Genomic DNA, 13,336 nt, shown 5'->3' with positions numbered 1-13,336 from the left:
AAGTGGCAGTGATGCTGTTTGTCCATTAGATAGGCAAGTAGAGCAAGTTGCTGTACATCTACTGAAGGGGGTTTGTGTGATGTTGGTGGGACCCAGAGTAACATCAACATTGGAAGATTTCTGGAAATGGGAGGTGCATATACCTTTTGAGCATTCCGAAGGGAACAAAGTTCCAATACTTTGTAAGTAAATGATTTCTGATCTTCTTTCAGTTGCACTGGGCTGTTCTAGGAGAGCCGATACTAAACCAGTTGAATAGGTCCATGCACAATCCTCACCAAACCAGAGATGATCCCCAAACTCTCTATTGTTTACGAATATCATGGTCTTATCATTCCCCTTCTCTTCCTTATATCAACTGCCAACAACACAGTGGAAACAAGCAAATCCTGGATCAATAACCAGCATCTCTCCAAGGAATTGTCCATCTCATTGTCTTCTCCCAAAACCACAAACTTCAGCCTCAAAAGGTGGCTTGTTTCCTTTGTACCATCAGGGTGACAATTTCCAAGCGTATTGCCCTCTCCCTCAGAGGAGAATCTGGCACCCCCTCCACTCCATCAATAATATAAAGCGGCTTCTAGAATAGGAACTCAGCACTCCTTGTATTGAACATCTTGCTGATGAATTGCTGTACCTTGTTACTACCCCTTGCTGTAGAAGTCCCACAAATTTCCACTGCCCCCACAACCAGGTTCTATTCATTGCCACATCACTTCTTTAAAAAAATAGAACTTGCAATGAAATCAACCGGAGGAATTCAATGGCAATGCTCAATAATAAAGAAACAATTTAATGCTGAAACGCTTGAACCAGATTAAGCTCCACCAACCTGATCCCAACTCATAGCGGAATTCCACATGCCCATTGAGCATGGCAATAGAGATGAAGTCGTTCATTTTCATCCTCTTCCCGCTGCTGTAGAACATGAGGCCTGTAGGCGAGCGAGGTTTGAACTCCAGCTCAATTGTCAACTCATTGTGAACATTTGTCAGTGGTGGATAAGTCACAAAGGAATCACCCCCTCTGAAGGAAGGAGCTGTAATCAAGACACCTATGAAGAGACAGGAGGTGAGTTTACTTCGTGAATCTGCATCCTACAAAGTATTAGATAAGGAAAGTGGATATTTAGTGGGTCTATAGATCCATTTGGGTTACCTGTTGTCCTAACATTGGTGGAGATACAACAGCTCACATGAGCCTCTGTTCTCCTTACTACTCAGGACCCTCACGAAGTTTATGTTATTTTTAAGGTGCTGCCTCCAGAGAGGGAATAAAATCGCAAAAAAACATTGGATACTCTGTTCACTGAAGCCTTTAATTAATTGGTTCTTCATGAGTAGGCCGTTAAAACCTCTAGCATCCTAAAGCAGATGATAGAATCCTCAAATCTTCACATGTGCTTCTTCCAGTTTAGTACACTTTAACATATGCTCTGATGTTGCATTCTCTGTATTAGTCAAAGAGTTGTAGTCACACAGAGCAGCACAGAAACAGGACCCTTGATCAATGACTACATCATGTCATCATGTCTACTACAAACCTACAGACTCCCACAGCTATCTAGACTATTCCTCCTCCCACCCTGTCTCCTGCAAAAATGCTGTCCCTTTCTCCCAATTCCTCCGCCTCCGCCACATCTGCTCTCAGGGTGAGGCCTTTCATTCTAGTACAAAGGAGATGTCTTCCTTTTTTAAAGAAAGGGGCTTCCCTTCGTCCACTATCAACTCTGCCCTCCATCGCGTCTCCCATATTTTACGCACCTCTGCCCTCACCCCATCTCCCCGCCAGCCCATCAGGGATAGAGTCCCCCTGGTCCTCACCTATCACTCTACCAGCCTACAGATCCAACGTATAATCCTCCGTAACTTCCGCCACCTCCTATGTGATCCCACCACCAGCCACATCTTCCTCTCCCCCCCACTCTCGGCTTTCCGCAGGGATTGCTCCCTACGCGACTCCCTTGTCCATTCATCCCCCCCATCCCTCCCCACTGACCTCCCTCCGGGCACTTATCCCTGCAACCGGAAGAAGTGCTACACCTGCCCCCACACTTCTTCCCTCACCACCATCCCAGGCCCCAGACAGTCCTTTCAGGTGAGGCACCACTTCACCTGCGAGTCATCTGGGTGATATACTGTATCCGCTGCTCCCGATGTGGCCATTTATACATTGGGGAGACCCGCCGCAGACTGGGAGACCGTTTCGCCGAACACCGGCGCTCGGTCCTCCAGCAGTGGCGGGGTCTCCCTCTGGCCACACACTTCAATTCCACAGACCACTCCCACTCCGACATGTCTGTCCATGGCCTCCTCTACCATCAAGATGAGGCCACACGCAGGTCGATGGAGCAATACCTTATCTCCCGCCTAGGTAGCCTCCTACCTGCCGGCATGAACATTCAACTCACAGACCTCCGTTGATACCCCTGCCCCCCCTTACCCCATTCCTATCTATAATTTTAGTCTGGTTCTCTTTCTCTCTCTTTTTCCCCCCTCACTATAATCTCCCCCCAGCCCTACCTTTCTTTCTCTTTTATTTCCCATAATTCTCCACCTTCCCCCTAGCTCATTTCCCTCCAGCCTATCACTTCCCAGTTCTCCTCTCCATCCCCCCACTTCTTACCCCCCCCCCCCCCCGACCATCCCATGTTACTTCACTCCTGATGAAGGGTTTCGGCCCAAAATGTCATCACTACCTCCTCCCATAGATGCTGTCTGGCCTGCTGAGTTCTGCCAGCATTTTGTGTTTTTAATTATTTCCAGCATCTGCAGATTCACTCGTGTTGCCTTCATCAATGAGACCTTGCCAACCATCATGCAACCACGCACTGGGGAAACTAAATTACTTGGGTGATGACTCTGGTCTTACAGCTTCCAGCCACTTCAATTTTCCATCTCACTCCCACTGTACCCGTTGTGTCTTTGGCCTCCTACACTGAAGTTCAAGGAACAGAATCTTTAATCATGTTAAAGGTCTCAAGACTTGAGATTGGATTCAACAATCTCAAACGACCAACCTTCCCAATTTTAGCCAGCTCTCTTGAAAGGTCAGCAACCTGTGATATCAGCTTTGTTCAGCACATATGCTGAATATCACCAGCATGCCCTGCTTTTACTTTCAATTTACCTGTCAAATGGAGAATCATTGCTCTGCAGCTTTGCTTCAGCTTCATGATTCTTCCCGACAACTTTTTACATGTTTACTTAGTAAAAATTCTCTTATTTCAGTCTTGACTCTACTTTCTTCTCAGAGCAGAACATTCTAGATCACTGTAATCTTCATGAAAAGATCTTTCCTGATTCCCCACTCAACTTTATTTTAAGTAAGGTTCACTGCTTCCTGATTCCTTTACCAGAGAAAGTGATTTCTCTGTGGCTATGTGGCTGACTGTCTTCATTATTTTAAACAGCTTGACATTGAGGAAATTACAGTTCATGGTTGGGTAGACTTGAAAAGTAAAAATCTGTGGATTCAGGAAAACTGAAAATAAAATAGAATGCTTTGGAAACCGTTAGCAAGTTGGTATCTTCTGGAAGCGAGATACTAAAGAGAAGTTTTGGTCTGACGATCTTCAATCAGAGCAGTTGTGAAATGTGAACTTCAGGATCCATTGAGTCATCTTTTTATATCATGTTTATGGAACCTGTCCTCAAACTCCTGATTACTCAGAAGTTCAGAATGGATGATGTCAGGAAATCTCAAGGGTTTTAGTTTCAATCATGCTGTTTCATTTTTGGTTCTTAAACCTGTACAAAGGTGTTAGCTTTGCTCGGGGCTTTGTTTTCTGAGCTGACAATAGGTGAAGTTTTCCATTGCCAATGCTCTACTTCAAACCAGCTAACTAGATGTGACAAATTAAAGTGAAGTAAGTGTAATTGGAATAATTTTATTTTCTTCCTGTCTAACATCTCAATACATTAACAATAAGAGAGAGACGACTATAACTAAAAGAGAGACTCACCATCCATACACTTGGACCCACTTTTACCAAGGTGGCAGCGGCAGGTGTAACCGAGGCCATCCGGTCTGTTCACACAAGTTGCATCTGGACCACAAGCCTCTGTAGACCCAAACCAGAAACAAGTATCATCAACTGCATCCATCAGTTCCATTTCCCCTCCTTTCCGGCATGCTTTAGCCCACTTTATACATCATTGCAACTCCTTAAGGTAAGTTTGAGCTACAGAGGTGTTTAATGTGATGATTGGTTCTGCAAATGGATACCACCAATCCAACTAAGAACAATCAAAACATGTCCCGGTTCTTCAAAACAGTGAAACTCTTTCCCTGATATCCTGCAAACCAATTCCCCACTGCAGACTCCAGTGGAAACTAATTAGCTGTATGACTAAGCATATGAATTACTTTCAGTTCTCAGTCAAAACCTTGTCTGACCGTTATCAATAGAACTTGTGCAGCATTACTGCTTCCTTCATGGATGGAACTCAGTCTCCAGGATCAGTTATTCTTACATGCCTGACCCGTTGATCACACCAAAGGGGGACCATTCACTTTTTAAGGTCTAATTTGATATCCCCAAATCTTATCTATTTAATTTTACTGACTGTCTTCATGGAAAATTGACTTAACCCAGAGAATTTCTGTAATAAGGAAGATAACTAAAGATAACTTCTATTCTAAACATGTATCTACCCAACATTTCTCAATTCTTATGGTGTTTTAAGGCAAATCAAATCAAGTTGTTTAATTATCATTCAGACCATACAGTCAAACGAGAGAGCATTCCTCTGGGGTCAAGGTGCATAACATACATTCAAAATAGAAAGAGAGAGGAAAAAATCAAACACATCATTATGCAAGAAAACACACATATAGTCCCAGAGCAACATGCAAATTGATGGTATGGCTCCCAACAATCCAGCCTGTCATTTCAGGAGGGCAGCACCCAACCAAGCACAGGCACCACACTACATTGCCTCCAGCATTGTCTCTCCTGGACCGCAGCAGCAGGCAAGAACGCTTCAGACCCAGTCCTTGCTACAATCGAGGCCGCACTGCTGCCTCATCGCGTGACTCCCCACCAAACAAGGGAAACAGGCCTGCAGCATCTCACATTATCAATGTCCAAGAGGTTTTTGCGGTCACAAGAAAAACGTCCGAGACAGTCACGGTTACACAGCACGCTGCTTTCTCACCACCAGCTCTGATGTCTTCGAGTAGCAGGTGGCAGGATGTGCTGCACCCAGGTCAGCTCTTCTGAACATAATGTGGCCCGTCCAGCGGCTTCCCCCTTCTCAGACCCGAGTGCCAGCTTTCTCTCCTTCCAGCTGAGCACCAGCTTCCCTCCTCTGACTTGCCTGCCAACTGGCGGCTCTGAACAATGAACAGATCACTGATGTGGTAGACCTGTTGTACCCATTGTTCTTGGGGTTCAGCATAGTCTTACAATCATAAAAAAACATATTTAAAAAAGAGAAGTGCAACTTTGCTTGGTTGAGGCTGCTGTGTTCAAATGTGCTGCCATCTTACTGGAAGCTCACAATTACTTCTGAAGTGTTGTTACTGCTCTGACAACAGTTGAGTTGTGCATAATGAAAATCTATAAACCCCAAGGAAGCAAATGAATTGTTAATCAGGACAATTTCCCTACTTATCTAATCAGGTCATGATTTACTGTAAAACAGCATTTTTGAAGGTGCACTCTACCCTTGGACTCTTCACTGCTGTGTTGTGCTGCTTTGATTTCCAAAACAACAAAAAAATGCTTAATTTAGAGATGAGCTTCTGTGCCAAATTGGCACCACATCTTGGTGGTGGCTCCTGTTACTGTGGGTCATCTTTCTCCAGTCCTTGTTTTGGAACAGATGAAATGAAAAGGGTCAGCAAAACAATTCCCCTTCTGTTATCCCAGACCCAACGATACTGAGGATTAATTTACCTCTCTTGTCGGCAATGTTTCAGAAGTCACATTTACCTGGGTGACAGTGTAGAGCCTGTGAATGTTCACAATTGCTCCCAGTAAACCCTTCCCTGCAGTGACACACATAGCTGCTGGTCTCAGAGTCGACACATTGACCTCCATTCTGAAAGAAAAGTATTTATGTCCTTAATTTTGGCATAATTACCAAATATATTAACATTATTTATTCATACTCCTTATTTCAATAAAGCTTCATGTAACAAGGAAGACTAAATAAATGACAGAATTAGTATAAATATGTTTCTAAAACCCATTTCAGAGATATGCTCATGGTGTTAACACTGGGAATTAAATGTTCTACGGAACATGAACTTCAGAAGGAATGAAAAGGGTCAGCAAAACAATTCAAAGGGAAGAGGCATCGTTGAGGTGGGGCATTCTTGAAAACAAAGAGAAATAACAAGATTGATGTAGCTGAGGAAGTACCAAGAGGTCAGATCATTAAATCAGTCCATTGGTTTATTACAGTCACATGTACCGAAGAACAGTGGGAAACCCTGGGTTTATGCTATCCATACAGATAATATCAGTGCATTGAGGCAGTCAATAAGATGAAAGGTGATTGTGCAATATCGGTGGAAATGGGAGATAACAAAAAAACACAAGGAATATTTTACAGTTTCCCTCCATATACGGTAGCTGTACTCCTTGGATAAATGATTTGTTGAAAAATAATTACCAAGATAATGTAACAACCATGGGAATCTTTAATTCTCAAAGAATAGATAAAACAAATTAGCAAAAGTAGTTGAGAATTTGTTAATACAACACATTAGAAATAGCTTAGGATAGTCGCTTAAAGCAATGCAAAATGTAAATAACTTGGAAAAGGTGATTTCAATTTGATTTTCTACAATAGGGCATAGTTAATCAATGGTCTTGCAGTAACTGTTTGTAATGGGATGGAAGACAGAATTCAAAATTGAGTGCAAGATTTATATCTGCAGAATCAATGTCTTGAACTTAAATAAACCTATTCTGCTGGGTGAACTGGCTCAAAAGTTGTGATGGTAGATAAACAAAGGGAAATACATAAATAAATATTTTAGAATTCTCGTTAAGTATACAAAGCACTGAGAAATTAGAAACTCAATGACAAGGTGATCCATCAATGATGAGCTAAATAGGCTCTAGCCTAGGAGAGCAGGAAGGTTCAATTCTGGGAGAGTTTTACAAACCAGCAAAGGAGAAGCAAAAGGAAACAGATAGCGATATTGCTCTGTTCCTGCATCTGTGTAGTGCCCAGTGGTAGACCCAGTTTCACTGGGATTTCCCAGCACTTCACTGGCTCCAAAGTCTGGTCCACTGAAGTGAAAAGGAATCAAAACAAAAATTCCAAAGCAACGTACGAGTAATTTTCAAACTGACAAGTGAACAGTAATCTAAAAAACAAATGAAGCCTGTACCTTGCAAGGATTATCTTTGCAGACGGGGCAGTTGGATATTTCCTTGGTTTTCAGGTCTGGAGCTGAGAAGATCACCTCATCACCTTGAATGATGAGCTGGCGGATGCAACCTGTTCAGAGCATGGAGTTCAATCAGTGTGGGCTAAATATTTGGCAAGCACCACAAGAAGATTTGTTTGTTGACAATTTCCATCACAATGAACGACCGCCCAAAAGATGCACAATGCCAGGATTTATTGTCTATTCTCAAGTGTCTCTGAATTGAGGAAGCAGTTGCAAGACAACCACTCTGCTGGTTCAGGGCCGGCATGTCTGCAAGGCTAGGTGCAGATCTCCTTCTCCGAGTAAAGTTCTCTTAAAACAGCAAAACTTTTACATATTTACTCAACTATTTGAGTCTAGATTCCCTAGTCCAGCTGAGATTTGACCTTGTGTCCCTGAAGTAATGGCCCAGGATGCTGGCTGTTAGTCCTGTAACTTATCCACCACACTACTTTGCCTAAAGAATCTGTGTTTTTCATCTGAAAGTTGCCAGTGGAATGAGCTGGTCTTTACTGTTAGTTCTCAGCCTCACCCTGTGCATCTAATTCCCTGGACATGCATGAATATGGGTGGGTAAGGACCATCTCCTGAGAATTGCGAGAGGGTGCTCCATCACTGGCACAGCCCTCCTCACCACTGACACAGTACCTCAGGAAGGTAGCACCTATCATTAAGGGCCCTCACCATCCAGAAAATGCCCCCCTCTCATGACTTCTAGTAGAGATGAAGTGCAAGAACTTGAAGACCTACACTCTGCATCTTAGGAACAGCTTCTCCCTTCTGCCATGAACCCCTGAACATGACCTCACTGTCCCTCTTTGGCATTAGTTATTTATTTACTTTTGTAACAAAGTAATTATCTCTCACACTGTACCGCTGCTACAAAACACCAAATCACTTGATGCGTTTGTGAAATTGAACCTGATTTTGATTCACAAATAAACCTTGATCTTTAGGCATGAACCTTGCAGTTTCAACCTCACTCACTGGAGGTGAATCACCTCAGGTTTAGATATATGGGGCTTCTCAGTAGATTTTAATCAGATTTTCTTCAGACAATTTCTGAACATCCTTCTTACCCATGAATCCACTGTTACTTCCAGTTACTTTTGAAATATTATCGAAGTTGGGATATCCACCAATGTACAGGTCTTCATTCAAATCCAGGCCTCGGAAATTCCCCTACAGTCAAAGGTCAATGTATCATTTCAATGAAACTAAAGTGAAACAAGACAGATGGGTCAATTTTATATCCAGTTTGTGCAAAATACTATCCAATCTGCTATCCCATCATATTTAACATTATGCAAGTGTGGATCAGGAAAGGTTTAAGTGAAAAATTTATAGCGACTGTATGTTTCAAAACATGGAATCACAAGTAGAATATGGAAAGAGGAGACAGGTCAGGAAACATCTTCACAGGGAGTTGTGAGAAGATGAAATACATTCCCAACTCCATGGGCAAGGAACAAACTCTGTCTACACAAACATCATGTGTGGTCCCAATACCCAAGAAAGTCTTGAGTGACAACCGTCCAGTGGTCCTGACCTCAAGCATCATGAAGACCCTAGAGAGGCTGGTCCTGGCTCACCTCTGACCCCTGGTCAGATCAGCCCTCGATCCCTTGCAGTTTGCCTACCAAGAGCACATTGGAGTTGACGATGCTGTCATCTACCGGCCGAACAGAGTCAATTTGAATAAGCAGAGCTGCATTGCGAGGATCACATTTTTTGATTTTTCAAGTGCCTTCAATGCCATACAGCCCTCATTACTGGGGGAAAAACTCCGTTCAATGCAGGTTGTCACTTCCTTTGTACCCTGGATAATGACTATCTGACTGGCAGATCATTGTATGGCTTCAGAGTTGTGTGTCAGACATGGCTATAAACAGCACTGGGGCCTCACAGGGGACTGTATTGGCTCCCTTCCTGTTTACCCTTCAGACTTTAGATACAACACTGAGTCATGTCATCTGCAGAATTTTTTGATGACTCAGCAATAGTTGGATGTATTAAGGGAGGACAGAAAGATGAATACAGGACCCTGGTGGAGGACTTTGTCAAATGGTGCAACCTGAATTGTCTGCAGCTCAGTATCAGTAAGACAAAGGAGATGGTGATGGACCTTAGGAAGACTAAGCCTGCACTGCTCCATGCTACTGTTGATGGTGAGAACGTGAATGTGGTGAGGACCTACAAGTACCTGGGGGTGCACCTGGACGACAGACTTGAGTGGAGCATCAACACAGAGGGTGTGTACAAGAAGGGCCAGAGTTGCCTCTACTTCCTGAGGAGGCTGAGGTCTTTTGGAGTATCTCCTTCACATGTTCTATCAGTCTGTTGTCGCCAGTACAATCTTCTATTGGGTGGTGTACTGGGGCAATGGCATCAACATGGGTGATACCTATAGGCTCAATAAACTGATTAGAAATGCTGGCTCTGTTATAGGAGTCAAACTGGACACACTGGTGGTCGTGGTAGAACAAAGGACCCTACGGAAAATCCTGGCAATTCGGGACAATGTTTCTCACCCTCTGCATGCCACCTTGGCTGAACAGAGGAGCGCTTTCATTAAAGACTAAGACAACTGTGCTGCTCCAAAGAGCACTACATGAGGTCATTCTTACCCTCGGCCATTAGGCTCTATAATGAGTCAACCTATAGCCAGGGAGTGATCACCTATTCCTGCTGGACTGTTATTAACTCCTGTTTACTAGGGCTCTGTTTAAGCTCTGTTTACCACACACTGTGATCGTGGACACCCTGTGCAATACTGCCATTACTTCCTATTCGGACTGAGTGAATGTGCACCCATTACAGTAATTCTTGCACTACCATCCATGGCCTCCTCCACTGTCGTGATAAAGGTTGGAGGAACAGCGCCTTATATTCCGCTTGGGTAACCTCCAACCTGTCGGCATGTATGTCGATTTCTCAAACTTCCAGTAACGTCTCTACTCCCACCTCCATTTCCCTCTCTAACCTTATCTCCTTGTCCACCCATCGCCTCCCTTTGGTGCTCCTCGCTCCGTCTTTTTGTCTTTTTTCCACAGCCTTCTGTCTGTTTCACCAATCAACTTCCTAGCTTCCAAGTTTCACCCATTGGTGTTTCTCTCTACCCTCCCCCACCTTTCAGATCTACTCCTCAGCTTTTCTCTTCTCCAGTCCTGTTGAAGGGTCTCGGCCCAAAACGTTGACTGTACTTTTTTCCATAGATGCTGCTTGGCCTGCTGAGTTTCTCCAGCATTTTGTGTGTGTTGCTCAGAAACCTATCTTTTCCTCTGTCTCTCCTCACTGATGGCTCTTGGACAAAGCCACTCTAACACCATACTACTCCAACAATAGCTGCTCCGCTTAAATATAGCCTCTTTTTATTGGCCTTTGCCAAGTGCATAATTACCTGAGGACCTCAAGAGTATCGAGTGACCCAACTGGCTGGACTGTTTATTTTAAAAACACAACTCATGCCAAACATCTGCCAATTACAAGAGTGCCAAATGACCCGAAAATTACCAGTTAATCTGTTCTATGTAATATTGGTTGAGGAAGGAATGTTGTCCTGGGCAATTGAACTTCAAGCTGTTCATTGAATCGTGCCCAAGTAGGGAACAAAGCCTAAGGATAAAGTCTCATCTGAAGGAAAGAGCTTCCAGTAATGCAGATTTCATCCATACTCTGTGCTTTCACAGTTGTCCCAGAACAGACAAGCACCAGACTCAACATTGCTCCAGCCTGCCTGCTTACGCTCCAGGTGAACGAATCACTCAACACCCAGAATACAAATTCAGGTGGACTTAAATACCTGAGGGCCAAAGACCAAAACTCATCTTCTGAAAGACTTCACACGATTTTCCATTTCTCTTACCTGAGAGCTGCCATTGGTAGGAGGATTGCTGTCCACGAACAGGGAGCCCTGAGTTAAGTTCCGATACAACACCACGGTGTGATATTCTCCCAGACTGATGGGATTTGGATGGCGGATGGTAGCCATGCCAGATCCCACATCAAACCTAAGGAGGGACCATGTGCATTAGAAAAATGGACCCATAATTATCAGTGACTGAATGCCAGAAAGAGTTTACAGAATGATTCACCAAAAGACTCAATGCAGCGAAATCTGAAATGAACACGCACAGTTGCTATAACCAGAGATACACAAATACTCTGTGAGTTCATTGCAGAATGGAAGAACTTTACCAACCCTTACTGGGAGCATCACACCCAGGAACACAAGAAGTAGGACGTATGAGGCATTGGGGTCACAAGGTCCCACAGGCCCGTCCTGCCATAGTACATGGTCAGAGCCAAACTGTGCTGGCCTCATCTTCTCGCCTGTGCCTTCAGTTCTCTGATTTTTCAAATATTTATCTACCTCCACCTTAAATATATCCATTGATCTGGTCTGCACCACACTCTGGGCTAGAAAATTCCAGAGACTGACTACCCTGTGAGAGAAAAATAATTCTATACGCCACAATTCTAAATCACTGGCTCCTTATTTTCTGGTTATTTCCCTTTGTTGGTGACTCCGAATAGTGAGAACTTCTCTCAATATCTAGTCTGTCAAGCCCCCTTATATGATGATAGGAACATCCTCCTTGTCTCAGGAATTACCATGGTGAATGTCCTTCTGATTGTTTTCAATGCTAGAATATCCATTTTTTTTGTAAGGAGACTAAAATTGAGCACGGTACTCCCGGTGTGGCCTCACCAACCTCACTGGGAACCCTGCATTACTTTCTGATACAACACCTCAGTGCAGTATTTTCTCTGAAAACCTCCTCATTCTTAAACTCTTACTCCTTTCCAATAAAGGCCACAATTTCCTTTGCTGCCTTCTCAACTACTCATTGGACCTGTCCGTTGACCTTTTGTGATTTGTGCACTGGAACACATTGAAGTTCACTCACTTGCGATCTCCCTCCACATAAACAATGAAGTGACCTTTGATTCCTGAAATGCTTGACCTTATACCTCCCCACATAAAACCCCATTTGCCCAGTCTTTGTCCACTCACTCAATTTATATCATCACAGAAACGCAATGTCCTCATTACAACGTGTCCTCATTACATAGTATGTACTATGCATTGTTCTCTCCTCCAGGTTACTAAAGCAATGATAGATACTTAAGGAGAAAGAACCTATCCCTGGGATCATCCACTTCTTACTTCCATTCAACCTGAAATCATCCATATATTCCACCTCTTAAACTGGGATAAATTCCTGCTGAGCATTAAGGGCCATCTGATCCGTCTCTCAGCTATTTTGCATAGAAAACTCCACCTTTGTACCATTACAATTGGTGTTAGTTAAACTGCAGACAATGCCTTGGTCCTGAGGTGTTCACCCTCAATCTGCACACAAAACTTTATCACTCTTATAGCACCTATCAATAGTGAACTCTTACCTGCTGCAGCTCTATTCAAAGTTCACTGGCCTCTTTGATTGTTCCACAGCCCCTCGCTTTCCTACTCCCCCTGCCTCTGAACTTACAGCACCCCACTGCCATGAGAAACAAATCCTGATAGCATCATCAAAATTGACAATTGAGCTTGCACACTTGTGGTCTAATGAAATGAGTTTTCTCTTGCAGAGGCCAATCATCAGCTTTCAGACACCACCCTCATAACTCCAGCTGGGACACCGCTCTAACATTACAGATTATGGGTAGGACCCAAACGATCCTTTCAGGTGAAGCAGAGATTCACAAGATGTCTTCCAATCTCTATTGCATTGCATTCAATGCTCACAATGAAGTCTTCTCTTCAGCAAATTGAGTGGCCACTTTAAAAACCACATGCACTCAGTCCACAGGAGTGAAACTGAGCCTCTAGTTGTTTGCTCTGCTCCTACTCTGATATCCTGCATTGTTACAGCCATGCCCACAGAAGTCTGAGGATCAGCACCTGTCTTCTGCCTTTCGGACTCGAGATCCAATTCTC

The 13,336-nt window shown here is 43.7% G+C and overlaps 1 protein-coding gene across 6 annotated transcripts in view; it reads right to left on the bottom strand.

Moving 5' to 3' along the window:
* The window catches only part of hspg2 (heparan sulfate proteoglycan 2), a 528,874-nt gene that overhangs the window by 39,336 nt on the left and 476,202 nt on the right, over positions 1–13,336 (bottom strand). For all 6 annotated transcript variants that reach the window (XM_073031647.1, XM_073031648.1, XM_073031651.1 and 3 more), the window contains 6 exons: positions 11,258–11,402; positions 8,472–8,574; positions 7,351–7,460; positions 5,939–6,047; positions 3,965–4,063; positions 833–1,054 (listed from right to left, as the gene is read on the bottom strand). In XM_073031647.1, coding sequence (XP_072887748.1) covers positions 833–1,054; positions 3,965–4,063; positions 5,939–6,047; positions 7,351–7,460; positions 8,472–8,574; positions 11,258–11,402 — 788 coding nt within the window. The remainder of the gene's footprint in view (positions 1–832; positions 1,055–3,964; positions 4,064–5,938; positions 6,048–7,350; positions 7,461–8,471; positions 8,575–11,257; positions 11,403–13,336) is intronic.

This window comes from Hemitrygon akajei, chromosome 29 (assembly GCF_048418815.1).
Source record: "Hemitrygon akajei chromosome 29, sHemAka1.3, whole genome shotgun sequence".
NCBI lineage: Eukaryota > Metazoa > Chordata > Chondrichthyes > Myliobatiformes > Dasyatidae > Hemitrygon > Hemitrygon akajei.
The sequence above is the reverse complement of the archived record's forward strand: the minus strand, read 5'-3'. Positions and strand labels throughout refer to the sequence as shown.